Source organism: Cottoperca gobio, chromosome 12 (assembly GCF_900634415.1).
Source record: "Cottoperca gobio chromosome 12, fCotGob3.1, whole genome shotgun sequence".
Taxonomy (NCBI): Eukaryota; Metazoa; Chordata; class Actinopteri; order Perciformes; family Bovichtidae; genus Cottoperca; species Cottoperca gobio.
The window spans coordinates 5,209,219-5,227,093 of NC_041366.1; the positions used below are offsets into that span (position 1 = coordinate 5,209,219).

At 39.6% G+C, this 17,875-nt stretch overlaps 1 protein-coding gene across 5 annotated transcripts in view; it reads left to right on the plus strand.

Annotated features, from left to right (window-relative positions):
- Window positions 1-17,875, plus strand: part of whrna (whirlin a) — a 141,804-nt gene that overhangs the window by 62,015 nt on the left and 61,914 nt on the right. For all 5 annotated transcript variants that reach the window (XM_029445476.1, XM_029445479.1, XM_029445478.1 and 2 more), the window contains 2 exons: window positions 1,574-1,792; window positions 6,454-6,579. In XM_029445476.1, the coding sequence (XP_029301336.1) occupies window positions 1,574-1,792; window positions 6,454-6,579 (345 nt within the window). The remainder of the gene's footprint in view (window positions 1-1,573; window positions 1,793-6,453; window positions 6,580-17,875) is intronic.

Here is a 17,875-nt window from a genome sequence, read left to right on the forward strand (position 1 = left end):
GCAGTAGAAAGCTTTGAATATATTTAACATCAAGTGAAGAAATAATCCAGATCGTGATGGAGACAGAAGAAGGGTGTCAATTAGAACTCACTTTCTTGGTTGAGCTAATACATTAATATTGTTTCCAAGCAATGACAGGCCGCTTATAATAAAAAAAGGAAGCATTTAGATTTGATTAATCCAACCCAACAGAAAGACAAGAACCTCTTGATCTTGAGTGTACTGGGCCTGATTTACACCTTCCCACCCCTATGTACTACAGTATGTACTTTTCTTCACTTCTGCTATAGAATGAAACATGTTTGAAGTTGAATTGTACTTCATTATGGGTGCATCTAGTAACCCCTCTTTTTTGCTTGTTTCTAATGTACAGGATACCAAGGCACAGCATAGGTCTGCAGAGTGCTGCTTTTGGGGATTTTAGCATTTCACCTTTATGCAGATGATGTTGTCCTTTTTGTTTAATCGGCCTGTGATGTCTGATGTGCATTGCAGTACTAGCATGGCTAACCAAAGGATCCGGAAGTTGCTGTTTGGTTGCAGTTATGGAGATGGAAAAGAGAGCTCTAAAACGTAAAATGTTCCCAGCTAGAATTGGTTCTGTCCCTCAACAGTGTTCATGAGATTTGGGTATCGACTGAATGAATGAAGTTGCTGACACAAGCGACTGAGAGGAGGTTTCTCCACAGCCTTGCCTCAGTCTTCATGATACAGTCTCAGTGATTGGATGTTCATAATGAGCCAGTCGTTATCAAGAACATGTAAATGACCTCCTTTGTTACCTGGCTATAGAGGTGTTCAGGAGTCCCTGGGACATATTTTGAGATCCCCAGTAGGAGTTTGGGGAAGTTACTCGGTAAAAAGATGTCTGGGATATTCACCGTGTTGCAACTCTGACCCTGATGTGGATGCATGATTGGATTAGATTTGCCTATAGACTTTAACATATATTGATGATGGTGAAATATATGAAACCTTTTCAACTAGAGACTTTTCCATTTCGCCAAAGAAAATTCAACTAAAAAGTTAAAGCATTACAAAAATGAAGTGAGCACACTGTGCTGGAGTAATATCAGTTTTTATATCGGCAGTGTTTGTGATCATTTCTAGTCTAAAATGAAAGTCAAGGTCCTGTTTGAGGTTGTGGTGCACAGATTGTTTGATCATTAAAAGCTTCAAACCCGTTCGGTCTGATTTCTCAAACCACAGAGCACATGGGAATACATTGATCTGCGAGGGATTGCACATACAGCAAGCTATCAGAAGGCAATGAGGCACAACCAGCAGCAATTTTCAGTAGACATTTGTTAGTTGTGTGGGGGGGATGTTTGGTCATTTGGCTTTTTTCCCATCAGACACAGTGCAAAAATGTGTTGCTTCTCTATAATCTTTACTTTGCTCCCAAATTCTGTGCTGTGTCCTACTTTATATTTACTGCTACAACCACACACTGTGTTCGTGTATACTGAATGTATTTAGGTGGGCATATTATATGGCCTTATAAAATCAATTAAATGAAGTTGCTGTCATTTATATTCTAAGAAATACAAATGTTTGACTCTCCTCTCTTCAGGTGCTGAAGGGCAGTAAAAAGCTTGGCCTCTCTGTGCGTTCAGTCGGGCGGATTCCAGGTGGCTATGTCACCAACCATGTTTATACCTGGGTTGACCCTCAGGGTCGGAGTGTGTCCCCTCCTCCTGACCTGCCTGAGCATCGGAGCGCCACCCTGAGAAGAACGGACAGCCAGCGGCGCAGCAACATGCAGCTGCTGCAGGAGGGAGACGAGAAGAAGGTGATATCAGTTGTACATTCAAAGCAATGCTCATCAAGAGGGGAATTAAATATTAATATTCTGAATAACATTTCCCTAGAAGTCTGTATGATGATTCATCATTTTAAAATATTTTATAGGTGTCCATATATTTTATACTTTCTTTAAAAAATGTAAACCTCTGAAACTTAATGCTATAGAATAGGAAATTCAAACATTCATGAAAAAATGTCAAATTTCAGGCTAAGTTAAGCACAGGGCTCTACGCTAACTTTACCCTCATTGTTTACATGTGCTCCTACATGAACAAAATGTATGAGCAATGAAATACATTTTATGAGCACAGTGAAAAATGTTCAAGTAACACAATTTATTAACAAACTGCTGTTTCTTTCTGCCCTCCACACGGCATCATACCACACACAACCATAAGAATGGCCGCGATCAGCCCCCCTTCAGCTGCGGCAAGAATAGAATCAAATGCTGTGGGTAACCCTGTTGACAGGCTAATTGCACCACTAATAGTGCTTCGGTTACAGTTACCCACCTGAAAGAATAGATGAAAAACGATCCGTGAGTTGGCTGGTCTTCAGTTTAATCTTTACTCGCACACTGTGCTCCTAAATTATTTTTCCGGCAAACCTGAGAGAAGTACTCGCACTGTAGAGCCCTAAAGCTGAGCTAAATACCGTAAATCATAAATAATATAATGAAATATATTAAAAATCATATCCAACTTCCTCTAAAGGCACCAACAAAACTGTTGCTTTAGTAACAGCAGCATGCTTTGAGCAGACCTTAAGACTGAAGGTTTTTCCTGCTCTACTAATGAAGTTCAATTTGCTGTACGTCTCTGTGTCTTCGGAATCTGAGCTCTCTACTTTACTTAACTCTTTCATGTTAATTCCTGACAGTCATCAAATGTTCTCCCAAACTACCCACCAAAACCAATGTCTGAATACATTTGTGACAACAAATTGTTAATGCAGGCTTCAGTTATAATTGCAATGCCAAGTTTTAGTGGCTCTGAACAACTTTAAGTAGGTTGGATGGTCACCAAATCACAACGTTTAATCTGATTCCAATTTTGATGGAAGTCTAGAGTGACGTGAATTATAATAGTAAACCTTGGTAATGAACAAAGATGATGGACATTAAAGAAACATTCAAAAACTTAAACAATAACCGTAATTGAACCTTCCGTCCTACAAAACTCCACCCTGTCACCATCTCTGGACCTGCAGGGAAGGAGCTGTCTCAGCTATTTAAAAGATTTATTACACGAGAACTTTCAATTTTTCATCAGCCAAGAGCCACACATTAATCTTAACTGCTTAAGCTCCATTAATACAGGCTGTATTTATGATATTTAGGTATTTTTAAAGATATGTTTAAAACAGATGCAGTTCATGCACACAGTGCTCATTAAACTCATGTGTAATATCCTTCATGAGTCCCTCCTGTATTTTAATGCACGTGTTAATGCACGTGTCTGTCCCAGACAAAGGCTCCATGAATGCAGATTCCATTGCTTACAAAACATTGACACCGCACCATTGGGAGTCCTTTTAGAGAGAAAGAGCATAATTAGAAAGATTCCATGATAGCAGCTGATGCCAGAGAACAATATGAGCTATAAGAGCTGCTATGTACTGCCAATAAAAGAAGGATGAGTCCAGTAATTAAAACCATGTGCTGCATAAATGTCACAGAGAGCACGAATGAGCCATAATTCCACTGAGAAAAGATGGCTGGCTCACCTCCAATAAGCAGACAGTTGTTATTAAAAAAGAAGAGCTGGAGTCTGCCATATGCTTTGAATGAAAGTAAGAGTCCTGCGCCAGATGCCAAACCTACACCGGAGGGAAAATAGCAGGGATGAAACTGACATTGTTTAATAGAGATATTTGCATATGTGTCATCTTGTAGTTGCCAAGGCGCTACTGAGTTGGCTTTTCAATCTTAAAAAGAGACCGCAACATTAGAATCAAACCCAGTAATCAAGGGCCCCATTGTGATGGAGGACAATTTGGAATTTAGAATTTGGCACAGCTAACCCACCGCTGAACCACTCGCTTTGCTTTCCAAATAAAAACATTTTGATAATGCTGATTTGAATTCATCCAAGTAGCCAGAGAACAATAGAGCAAGCAAGATTTTATGACCACATGTTGATGTCATTAAGAAGTATTGCTCAGGTGCACTAGGGTTCAGCAGTAAGTGTGAAGCTCACTGACAAACACATTGCATTTGCTCACTACATCATATTAAAAGTCTTGTTTTGCCCGTTAAATGCTTTAAATGTGAAGCTGCAGCAGAAGGAAATGTTTGTTTAAATTAGCAGTAACTTAAGACAGCTTTTTGTTTTTAGCAATGTCGCCACAGACACACACTTTATAACACTTCAAATGTATAAATAATAAAATACCTTCATCATTGGGCCTGTATGCTCAGTCACCATTGTGTTAACTCATTCGGCGATAGATACTTACTTACCAGGCATTGATTTAAATGGAAATCTTCGTGATTGCCACTTTAATTAAATATTTGAATCATCAGCATGAAATGTTGTGTGCCATGAACAAAGATGGCTCTGACATGAGAAGATTACTGAATTAAATGAGCTAAAGGCTCAGGGGGCCACAGCAGTTAAGGAACACTGTTGATGAGATGACCCAGAGGCATCAAACAAAGAAGAAGATTATACCTGATGGATAAAGCACTTTTATCAGACTTCATCAAACCGTATAGCTTCCGGAACTGAAAGCAAATAGAGCTACTGAAGACTTTGAAAGGCTTTCATAGATCAAGGCAGGTGACAGCAGCTGGGGGGTTAATATACAGTATACAAAGCTGTTTGTTGAACTCCCTCCACATCACTCTACTGTAAGTTGCTTCACATTTTACTTTGAAAAGTTATGTCCTACTTGCAGAATTGGGAATAAGAGTGGACGTTTAAAATAGATGGTTTATCTGCCAACAGCTTCTTCCTGATCACAGAGTTCTTGTTCAGGTGCAATAGCACTGCCCGAAACATATTGTAGAATTCACTCTCTCCATCCTTGGAAGCACAACCTATTACCATTCAACACAATGTGTGTCCTGCAGAGAAGGGGATCAGGTTGAATGTCATTGTTAGAGGTTGGATGAATTCCATTTCAATTTCTCTCAAACCAAGATACATTGGTGTTTACTAGGTTTGGTGTTTACTAGGAGGTTTGGTGTTTACTAGGTTTGGTGTTTACTAGGTTTGGTGTTTACTAGGAGGTTTGGTGTTTACTAGGTTTGGTGTTTACTAGGTTTGGTGTTTACTAGGTTTGGTGTTTACCAGGTTTGGTGTTTACTAGGGTTGGTGTTTACTAGGGTTCCCCCCTTTATTTGTGGTGTTTATTTGTGGAGTGTTTCCTTGTGCGAGGGTCTAAGGACAGCGGGTGTCGTATGCTGTTCAGTCTGCCAAGCCCACTGAGACAAATGTGTCATTTGTGATATTACTGTATAAATATTTTATATTTTATATATAAGACACAATCTAACCAACCAGAGGGTCTGAACGCTCCCCGTGTGACAGTGTGGAGTAGAAGACAATAACTTTTAAATTGTCACTTGAAAGCTTTGATGCAATCCACATGTTACATATTACATTGTTGTAAGAGCTGCGTAGCGCCTTTAGAGAACAGCTCAGTGCGTAGTGAGTGTGTGGTCCAGAGAGAGAGCGAGACTGAAAGTGGATGCACTCACCAGACAGGTGTTGGCGATCAATTAAATTAGCAGTAAAGTTGTCAAGTGATAGTAAATGTAGAGTGAAGATAAAAAGCCAACAGTATATGCCACTTTAGGAGTACATCATATGAAAGCTGGGAATCTGAGAATTAATTTGAGATGACGCTCAGCACTGTGTGTCAAGTCCTTCTAGTCATAAAGCTGTAATTAAGACTTGGTGCTGAATTTAACACTTTTTCACCACCTGAGAATTGATAAAAAAAATGGTCAAGAAATCCCTCCAAAATACCACATTAAGACATCAAGACATTGAGGAACGCCAGAGGAAAATGTGTGCTGTTATTTGGTATTAAAACATTTGGACATTTGGACATTTCTGCAAGAATGGCATTTTTTGGCAATTGGATTTCGAGCTCTTCTGTTCTGGAAACTGCTCAGAAACTCCTTCATTGTCAATATAAGTTAAATAACCTGTTGAATAAGCATTTTTACAAATGCAGAAACTGTAGTTGTCTGCAGCAGTACATTCAAACATCAGATATCTTTTTCCTGTTGTTGGATTATGGTTATTATTGTTGGTTGCTTATTTGAATTCAAGTAATGTCAGATATTGATCGCTCTGTTTATCAGGGGGATTGACACCAATGAGCCTTGTAAACAAACTGATCGACTAATTCAAACAGTCATGTCTCCAATCAGAACAGATTTATTGCTTTAAGCTTTATGTGTCAGCACATCTACTGAAACTCTGTTTTCTGCAGGCAAATCCCAGCTCAGAGCAGGGCTGTCATTTATTTGATGCTTTGTGTTGCACATCTCCATTTCAGTGTGAGCAGCCTGACACTACGGGCGCAATTGAGACTTCAAACTGTCATTTGAAATATTTGTGTCTGGTTTGCACCATTTTAAAAATATTTAACCCCTGCTTCTGCCGTCTTTCTCTATTTCTCTGTCTTTAATAGGTCAACTTGGTTTTGGATGACGGCCGGTCTCTGGGTCTGATGATCCGGGGGGGAGCAGAATACGCTCTGGGTATTTACATCACCGGAGTGGACCAGGGATCAGCAGCAGAGTGTGGAGGACTCAAGGTAACGCTTCAATCTATCTTTCACTTCCTGTCTCACACACCCTTGAGATAAGAATGTATTCAGTGCCATGCTTTTGTCTCTGTAGGATATGTTGCATAGCAATGTACATGTAAGGCCTTTCAGCACACTGCTTCTCACACACACAGCGTTGGTGCCTGGTACATGTATAGTATATACATATTTAGGTTGTTTATTTATATACTTTCCATACAATCAAAAGTCTTCAAATGTCTTTTTTGTCAGAACAAAAGTCCAACAAACATTAGCATATCTGTCCATCAATTAATGAACTACTAGTGTGGGCTGTAGACAGTAACTGTTTAAGATGTTTTTATTGTGAAGCATCGTTTTTAAAGAATGGAAACATGGTTCTGAAAGCACATTGCATTTCCTGTGACTAATTCATAATAAAAGTCAACTAGTTAAATGCTTTTAATGTGAAGCTGCAGCAGTAGGAAATGTTTGGTTTGCATTAGCAGTAACTTAATACAGCATTTCTTCAGTTTATATTGCAAATATACAAATATTGTAACATAGGCTCAATCACCATTGTGTTACCTTATTTAGTGATAGATAGTGACTTAACATACATTAAACATTTGAATCTTGTAATATGAATAATAGAAAACCTATTTTTGCAGTAATAAGTCCATATGCCAGGAAGTGTTGTGGCTCAGTTTAGTTTAATTTCATTTTTAGTTATCCCCAGAATTATTGAATCTGGGCCTGGGTTTATCTGGACGTTCAATATCTTTCACAGAATAGGAGATATTGATCCAGTAGCCTGGTATTTTGGACAAATATCAAAGCTGTGAAGTAAATTATCTTTTTTCACACAAAGGAGAGACGTCTGGAAATATTTTATTCAGTTTTTTCCTTGGACTAATGTGATCTGTGTATGTTTTTTATCTGTATTAAACAGTGAGGTGTATTTATTGAACATTTGTCTATTTGACTATAACCTAGCATCTCATCCCATATGTCATTTAGTATCCAAGCTGTACACAGTAACACACTGTGATACTTTTTTGAACAAATGAATAGCAAGTTATCAGCAATAAGATAAACTAATTCAGCATGCACACCTAAATTGTTTTCGGAAAATATTATTTTATTTGACAAAAGAATTGATTCTTTGGGATGACATTCTTTGACCTGATGTCCTTACAGAGATGTCAGCGCACAGGGTCAGGTACAGAGCAGCTTGTGGGGATTTAAAGTAGGACATTAAAAGTGCAGAAAAGCCATGAGGGATCAGGCTGTATCAGCACCGGGCCCGTCTATGATTAGAGCTCGCTAACGGACATCTTCTGTTCGCTGTGTCTAGAATACAGGCATCTCCGACCGGGTTCTTTTTTTAAATTATTTTGGTCAAGACAAGAAGAGTTATTCCAATATGCCACTTTCTTTGTATTAAAAATGGATGTTTCTTACTACTTTGGGCTATTCTCTGTCAAGCTGCTATTCCCCTTCTACTTCACCATATGGGCTGTCAAAAATAATTGCTTTAAGGTGTTTGAACAAATTATAAAGTAACATATGCTGTTTGCAGGTTACGTTGTGCTGTAACTATATTCCCTTTACCTTCGAAAAGTAAACAATGTTGTAGTGAAACTTAAAACGTTAAAGATTTATTCTAGGAGGAGGCAGTTGGTAAAGAGGAAATGAATGAATGAATGATTGATAGAACTATTTCCAGTGTTCTCCAGATAGAGCTACCTATTATCACGACATCGTCAAAACGATACAAAAATGTCTCTTGTATATATTTTTCTATATTGTTTCTATCGTCTAGATTTAGTACTATTTTAGTAATTTTGTATACAAAAATAGGCTTTACCATGTGGTTATTTCATTTACACTATTAATATTACAACCCGTTCTCAGTCACAACTCGTCAAATAAGACAGCTTGGTCCGTGGCCGTGCGGGTCAAACTAAGACGCACCACGTACCCTCTGGTGTCAGTTTTGGACATTCATGACCGTCGTAATTATGACAAACGAGCAAACGCAGGACTTTCACCCTGGAGACTGCTGTTCCTTTCCAGCATGCAGTGTAGTTCATACACTTCACTGATAAACACGATCATTATAGAGTTATTTAAGGCTTCATGATCAAATAAACTCTTTGCATGGTGTAAGTTCTCTCCATATTCATAGCTCTGACTCTCTCGCTCGTCCACATGTGCTCTCTCTCTCTGTCTGTCTGTCTGTCTCTCTCTCTCTCTCTCTCTCGCTCTCTCTCTCTCTCTCTCTCTCTCTCTCTCTCTCTCTATTTCTCTGTCTGTCTGTCTTTCTGTTTCTCTGTCTATCTGACTGTCTGTCTGTCTGACTGTCTCTCTCTCTCTGTCTGTCTGTCGCTGTCTGTCTATCTGACTGTTTGTCTCTCTCTCTCTATATTTCTCTGTCTGTCTGTCTGTTTCTCTGTCTCTCTGTCTGTCTGACTGTCTGACTGTCTCTCTCTCTCTCTGTCTGTATGTCTGACTGTCTCTGACTGCATTTTAAGGAATGTATTTTGGAAAGTGTGAAGTCCGAGTTTTTTGTGCCCCAATTTTCTCCCTTTTTCTCTGTTTTGGTGCCTGGAAGCTAAGTATTTGGTGTGGAATTTCATCATTTCTAAATACTGGAATGAATACAAGGCAGCAGAGCTTCCAATGCACACAAGCACATTCATACTTGAGTCCAGCGTTCAGTTTAAGAAACAAAGATCTAAATGAAGCACGTTTTCCTGCCTGTTGACGCTCCAGTAGACACCTGGCTTTATCTGCAGGGCCAAATGCCCTCGACAGAGTGAGGGGGAGGTAGAGGAAGGGAAAGAGTGAGTGTGTGCACTCACACTCACAATGCAAAGTGTGTCTTTGCGGCTGTGCTCACTCAGCTAGATAGGAAATAGGTGAGACACACATACTAAACCTAACTTCATGGTGTTTAAAACTCTGAGCTGAGATGGCCATAAAATGGATCAGTTACATCTCCAAGGAGCTAATTATTCTAGATAAGCCTCTCTGTTGTTCCTCGGCAGCACAGTCACGGCTGTTTGTGGCATTGTTGGCCAGAGCATTAAAATATATGCTCTGTAAAAAATGCCCTTCAGGATATTTAGAGCATACACCTGAATCTAATATCGAAAATCAAAACTAATTGCCTGCCTCAAGGATATTTACACCAGGCACTGCTTTAATAAGGCTGGAGAATCATTAAGGATCTTAACAACCTGGATAACGGCCGTTTCTCTGTTCTGGAAGAAAGTACGGATACACCAGCACAGCTCTAAGAGGCTCAGGAAGAGCTTCTACCCTCAGCCCCCTGGGGTCCTAAATGTGGTCACTGCCTAAGACTGCCTCCTCCGCTTTTAAGCATGAACACAGTCTTCGAGGACATCATGCCTTTTTAACCAAAAAATAGAGTGTGTGTATCTACTTAACCCACATGTAATTATTTCCTTTCTTTTCTCTGTAATTTGCACATAAACTGAAGTGTTTGTATCCTCTATACATTTGTTGTTGGCAGCGGCTTTGGCCTTCCCGGTGGATATGGAAATGTGTTTTGTTTTGTCTTTTCATATCCTACCTGTAAACAGCACATAATTGGGTGCAGGTTTTTTTGTTTAAATGTATTTAATACAAATTATAAAGAAGATGTAAGTGCATGCAATGACATTTCAGTGTGTCAGTTAGCCTTTTAACTGAAATAGTTAACGGGGATTTGGAGAGAAAATACAACTGTTTACCGAGCTTGGTTAAAATAAAACGTGTTTGCGCTGGCCAAAGGCAGCAGTTAACATTTGGATGATGAGCCTCCAACTGTCTCCAGAGACCAGGGTTCAACTCTCAGCAGGGAGGCAAACTGCACTGCTCTCAGATTATACACATCCTGCACTAAAATGACATCACATGGTGTGTAACAGGGTGATCTGCAGTGTTTGATCATCTTAAACTGTTTGTACAGAAGGATCCCTGCATGGTCATGCCTGTTAAAAGCTGCTTTTAACTACTTCCTCAATATCAGCCTAAAGCTGCAGCACCAAAGCCTGGTTGAGCCTAAGTTGTGTCTTGTGGTTTGAATAAGAGATTATATACTTACCCAAAGAAAATGTGTTGTTAACTCATTTTTTTATTAAATATTTTCATGTAAACCTCATCCTGTAAACCTTTTAACTGCCGGGCGGGCCTTGCTAGTGTGCTTGCTACAGTCCCCACAGGTTAAGCAGATGGTAGTATGCAAAACCATTAGCTGTAACATTTAGAACTAGAGGAGTACCGGCCTAAAAGGCTAGAAATGTGTGCAAGTATCTCATCAAATGGGAGGAGGTTTACCCGTACCTCATGAAAAGTAACGTCTGGCAAAGTCATGCTTTTTGCAAAATATGCCACACAGATACGTGCATAACACGGAGGGAGAGCAATGTGAGCAACGGCCGGATGACCCTGGGTCGTCAAAACCCGATTTTGGAAAGGTATGACGAGGACTGCCTATGTCAGCTTCTGTAGTCCCTGCAGTCCTGTACCTGTACTGTATGTGCATGAGAGTGTAAGCTTTTATACTTAGATACGTATCTAACGGTTATACAACAACATGTGCCTGTTTGAGAAAGTGCAAATGATGTAGGAGGCAGCAGACGGGTGTTGTTGGCATCTACATTACCCTCACTTAGCTTAGCTATATTGGTATGTGTTAAAGTGCTCTCGTGTGTTAAGATCATCCAGTCAACCATGCATCTGCTCTTCTCCTGCACCTCTATTCTTGTGGCATTTCAATGTTCCGATGGTGTTGTCTGTCTGGTACCCCTTGAAGGGGCCTTTTGTCCTTCATCTTGCTTTCTGTTTAAGTGGACATTAAAATAAAAAATTTAAACACAGAGAATTATTTTTAAATTCGAAGAGATGGTGGAATACATTGGACGTAGAACTGCTTCCTGTCTTGAATAAGGTTGTTGTTTTTCAGCGATAGCTGGTTCCACTGGACTAGAGGCTACTGCACAAATTATTACAAGTTATTGCAAATTGTGTGTCGTGTGCTCTTCAAATTTGTTCAGAGTAATTTGCAGATTTGCCAATATAAAAGAGAAGGATGGACATCTAAAACGAGACCTTAACTTGTGTGTTGTTTGTTTGGAGGGTTAGGGTTAGTGAATGAAATTAATACTTCATTGTCCTTGAGTTAAACCAGGCATAATTGAGAATATAACACATTTACGAGAGTGAACGTAACGGCACTGCAGATGTTCTTACCTCCACCAAGGAGGTCTGTCTGTCTGTCTGTCTGTCTGTCTGTCTGTCAACAGGATTACAGAAATGTTACAGATTCTCATGAAACTTGCTGGAATGGTTTACTATGGGCAAAGGGAGAACCCATTGCATTTTGGAGCGGTTCTGAATCATGGGATACATAAATGATGTTTCTTTTCATTAACATTTTAGCTCCATTCATGTTGTGTCGGAATGATCTGGAAAATTTGCGCAAACGCTCCCTCAAGTCGGATTATCTCGGAAAATGCTATCTATGTGTTGTTTAAAAGCTCTGAGCAATAAAATACAACACATGTTCTTTGTAGCGTCCATGTTGTCTCCACATTATGACTTAAAGCTCATGAACACACCGAAGTCGGAAGAACGACTTCCCAACTCAGGAAAAGGGACTAATGCGTCTGATGAGCACGTGAATGCAGCATGAACACAGCAGAGGTCTGCTCTCTCTCCGACGGCCTGTCTAGTTCATACTGTAGTCATATTACTCACCGTGAGGATGCTCTTTTGGGTTGCTAATTTTACACAGCAAAATCTTTTTTATTCATAAAGTCCGACTGATGGCGTGCGCTCACCTTGGTACTGAAGTGATGTTGATGCTGTTTGGAAGATTACTGTGTGGGTAATTGCTATCTCCTCTTGTTTCTCAGGGTTAGTATAGGCCAGTAATGTCAGGCTGGTGGTCGTGATATGGTTGTTTTATCTATATTCTGCCAACTCTGTTCAGCTGTGGCTGCTGCAGACTGTAGCAGCACCTGTGACTGTCATACAAATCTCTTGTTTGTTATCTGGACACACTCTGGACAGTCACTATAATATAATACTGAGATACATGAGAAAGATATCAACTCACTGGTAACTAGCTACAAAAGCTACAACAGAGCAACATCATCAGTTACTTTATGAATATCTTAATGCGATGTTAGACATCATATGCCAGAATGTGGTACTTGAGGTAATACTGTATTTTTTAGCTCATTGTAAGTTACTAAAATGTAGCACTTATGTTCTCAGTGCAGACAGAGATATGATAAGAATATTATACAGGGCTTAAAATGATGAACTGTGAACTGACTGTTCCGAGTTATCATATAGTAGACATACTTTTGCCAATTTCTATACTGCCTTCTTTTAATTACAAAAAGAGCCAAGAGGCTGACTCTGATTTTTAGTGCCCTTTATGTAAGAACTCACAGGGAACTATTGTGCATCCTAAATAGGATCATAAACATCCTCAGGACACAGAATCATGCAAAGAAGTCTCTGATTGTCGGTGCTCAGCGGGAGAAGACACTACCTCATCACTGTCCACAACAGCTTCTTACCCGGCAGCAGACTGTCTTCACTGTCTGTGTCTGTGCTCTGGTTGTCATCTGGCTAGTGTGACTATGATGGATAGCTTATATCGCTCCTAGGGTTCTATAATCATTACACCACCAAGATGTCACTTCCTCGCCCTTCAGTCTTGGGGAAAATAAAAGCTTGGCTGTGTAAATGTTACCTCCTGCAGCCTCCTCTTATGGCGGGAAGCCTCGTAAAAAGCTTTGTTGTTAAATTTTGGCAAGTGTGTAGCATTAATAATGTGGCTCGCGTACACACTGCTAAAAGAACACCTCCGAATGTGGTCTGAGAGATCGGATCTCAATGCGTCCTGGGTATATTCGCTCCTGTTCTTAGAGCTGTCCACTTGTGACCGGATCAAAAAGACGCATGTTAATGCCAGGTCTGATTATGGCCCGGGAAAGACTTTGTCTAGTCACTAACATTGCCCGTCCTGCACCTCAGCCCACTTACTGCAATCTAACGGAGGAGAAAGGTCAGGCCTGCACGCTGCCCTTCTGTTGACATCTGACTGGTCCGGTTTAATTTAATCAAAGCCGAGGTGAAAAGGTTATTCCATCTTTGATGTCAACACATGAAGGTAACCAGAGAGGCAACTGAACACTATATAAATTGTAAAAGATGTATTTATCGCTTTCTTTATTGTTGTAAGTTCACCAAGCGTTTGGTAAACTCATAATTAAGGACACTTAGCTGTAAATTAGAATACATGTGTTGAGCCTCACTCTTTCCTTTTGGTATTTTACTTAAATGCAAACACACGTATAAGCGGTGTATACATATGGACCATATCTAACTGAATAAAGAGAGTGCCAAGCACGTAGGTGGATTAAGGCCAAGTATTTTCAATTTGCACAGAGGTGATTTTTTCATCCTCTGATGATAAAGCAATCCTGCTGAAAGAGCACAAAACAAATCAGGACAAAGAGGGCATTCTTGGCGAGCAACAAGGTTCAGGTGTGTGTGTGTGTGTGTGTGTGTGTGTGTGTGTGTGTGTGTGTGTGTGTGTGTGTGTGTGTGTGTGTGTGTGTGTGTGTGTGTGTGTGTGTGTGTGTGTGTGTGTGTGTGTGTGTGTGTGTGTCTAACCAGAATACATAGCCTTAGCCATCTAGACAATGAAAAAGCATTATTACAACGTAATGCATTTTAACAGTGTTTTTAGTTGCTGACAGTGTATAAATTCAGTCCTTTTGTGACCTGAAAATCTAAACATCTCCACTGATTGTCAGAACTCTTTTGCCAGAGTAGTTAGGATACTCAAATGGCATAGAAATCTTGTGTCGTTTTCTTTAAAGAAAATGAATAAATAAATATAAATATAGCCGTAAGTGGCAGTTATTGGGGTCCAAGCAGAATGAACTCAATAAGCACTTAAAAAATACCACATGCATGAATTGCTACAGTACAAGGATGCAAAGATACAAAGATTATTCATTGTCATTGTACATCACAAGGTTGAGCAACAGAATGCAGATGTAGTCCCTTTCTGCACATAGAATGTGGTGGATGCAGGCACTTCTCACTAACATCACTGATGCTTAGTAGATGAGTACCAATGATGTTCTGTTGTTGGCCAGTAGGACTATATCCCCTAGAGATTCAAACCTTGGACCTTTGTGTTCCCAGAGAAGGTGACTTACTGCCTGCACCACTGGGGAGACTTAGTTCTTCCACGTACCTTCTCACAAGTTGAGGCAATGACATCACAAATGTGCAAAACTGTGTCTATTTAAACTTAAAACGCTTAAATGTTGGCAATACAAATCTGAAAAAAGTCACACATCATTCTGCTGATTTTGGGTGTATTGTCAAATACTTTGGTGAAGTTTGATCAAACATTCGGCAAATTAAATAAATGCGCTTACGGTAGTAACTACAATAAGATACTGTTTGGGCGATCTGGACACCATGTGAAACACTTAACATCTAGTATCCAAAGAATGCTTGTGTCCATGTAGGTAGCATTTGAGTCAAGACTTGAGCAGATTTTGATTTTAATTGATTTTTCATGTTTCATGACTTTTGAATTGGCCATAGAGAGAGAGAGAGAGAGAGAGAGAGAGAGAGAGAGAGAGAGAGAGAGAGAGAGAGAGAGAGAGAGAGAGAGAGAGAGAGAGAGAGAGAGAGAGAGAGAGAGAGAGAGACTTTATTTATCCCGAGGGAAATTCAGGCATCCAATAGCTTAAAACATTTATACAATTAAACAATTATCAATGAATCTGAATCAATGAACCTCCATAGATTCCCCCATAGGCCATAGATTGCAGTGAGGCACACGTTTGCCACTCATCAGTGGATTTGCTGAAAACATTTCAGCTCTGTAGAACGTATGGGTGGCTTTTTCCTTTTGAGTGTGAAATGTCTAGAAATGTATATTTGTTGTAATAAGCTACGGCCAGTAAGTGCCCCTGCTTGGTCCCCTAATAAATGAAAAACTCACATCCAGAAGACATAATGCTTAGAGCTCCTCTTGGATTGATTTTACGTCCCGTATTTTTTCTATTACACTTAAAATCAAGGCAGAAATGGATTAATACCACTGAGGGATTCAAAACAAACGTTGGACTCTTCCAGCTAATGAAAAGAGATGGAAGAATCATCTTTAATCATATTTGATGCTGACCAGCCTTTGATGTTAAAGAGAGTCGTTCACTTATTTTTTACTCAGTCAAAAATCATTTCAAAAACACATGCCAGCATGTTAAGCCACTGAAAGGGTCAGGAGAAAATTCAGTGTGATTGACTTTGCTCCAGTTCATGAAAAAAGATAAAAGACCGGGCTGTCGGGGATGGCTCTGACATAATAGCTTTAAAATGAACCTGGATCCTTTTGTTGCTTTGATACATTTCCTCTCGCCTATCTGTACCGCCTCTTGTTACTGTGAGTGGTTTAATGAAGCAGAAATACCATAAAAGTCATCTTTAAAAGAGCATTTCTCCATAAATGGCAATTGAGTTTCTGCGACATGACTCTGCAGATCATTTCTGTAGAATCTAGGACTGAGGCATCGACACACTCTTTTCAATGAGGACATTTACCAGAGCTGCATTTCTGAGCTCTGACCAAGTAGTAGTAAGTAGTGGGTAATCAATCTTAAAATTATAGGGATAAAATGAAAATGATTAAAAGTAACGTGATGTTCAAGGTTCAAAGTATGTTTATTGTCCTTTACAGGGAAATTGGTTTGTAGCCAGGTTATAGACAAAAACTCCCAAGATCCTAAACACTGATGAACAGCAGCAGCAAACAACGGGATATTGTTTACAGAGTTCTGTAGGAGATTCTGAAGTACAAGTAAACAATGTGCATGTGCCAATGAGCAATCTACAGACACTAGTTTCATGCTATCTGCCGTTTAACATGTGAATGGCAACAGGGACGAAGGAAACCTTATATATCTTGATGGTTTTAACAGGCACAAACGACGTGAGGGTAACAGTTCAATCTCTGTCTGACGGGGGGGGGGGGGGGGGGCAGGCACAGAAGGGAAGTAGCCTCCCTCAGCACCTGCTTGTTGAACAGGTCTGTAAACTGGGCTTGACTCCTCCCTCAAATCGCACTAGCCCCTTTAATAAGGCTACCAAGGCTGTTCCCATACCAAGCAACAATACAGAACATTAAAACTTATTCAATTTTAAAAAAGCATGGCATTCAAAACACAGTTTGTTATCAAGAAAGATGCCCAAGTATTTAAAGCTATCCACCATCTTGATACCGGCCCGTTGGATGGTGATTAGTACAGGATTAGGAGAAGTCTTTCTGAAACTGGTAATCATGTTTTGTTTTTTTTGACACGTTTAATTGGAGGAAGGACTCCTTACACCAAGATACGAAAAGTCATGGACCACAGTCCCGTGCTGATGCTCCTCCCCTTCAAGAAGACTTAATAGAATCATCTGCACATTTGATAATGTGTCTGTTTGTATGCTTTCTGCCACAGTTGTGGGTCTATATAATGTATACTCTGTCTCTATAGAGTAGTGGAGAGAGACAGCAACCTTGAGGAGAACCAGTGCTGTGCAGATGATTGGGAAAGAAGCTGTTTAAAATGAAAGTAAAATCATGATTATCAAGACATAGAATTTTTTTTATCTAAATCAAAACCTGCCAGGGACATAATATTATTATTAATATTGATAATATTGCCTTTATAACTGGACCAAGTCCTAGATTTCATACCATTCCAGGCTTCTCTTAACCGTTACTGACCAGCTCAGCTTCAATTTTATCTTTGTACCTCAGTTTAGATTTCTTCATTTATGACCTGATCTTCTTTTTTTCCTTAACCTCATTAAAAGAATTTTTCCTTTTACAAATGAGATCCTTGGTTTGTTGTTAGGGGAATGCTTGACAACCTTTGTGGGAATAATATTGTCTCTACAAAAGTAAATGTAGCAACACACATGTAACTCTAGCTGCTAAATGCTCCGACTGTGTGTACAGCGGGATTTTAGTTTTGTACTCTCTGAAAACAGTTGCCTGCTGCAGCTGAAAATGGTGGTTACATGTTAGTGTTGAAATAACTGTTTAAATCTGACCTTGTGACTTCATGTTAGGACTTAAGAGTGCACTTAAGCAGTGTATCATGTTTAATCAATTCAAACAGTTACTGTACAGTAAAACAACATCAATGAGAATCGGTAAAACCTGAAAAAGATTAGCGCTGCTGAATGACATAAAGTGTAAATTATTAATAGGATTTAGGTT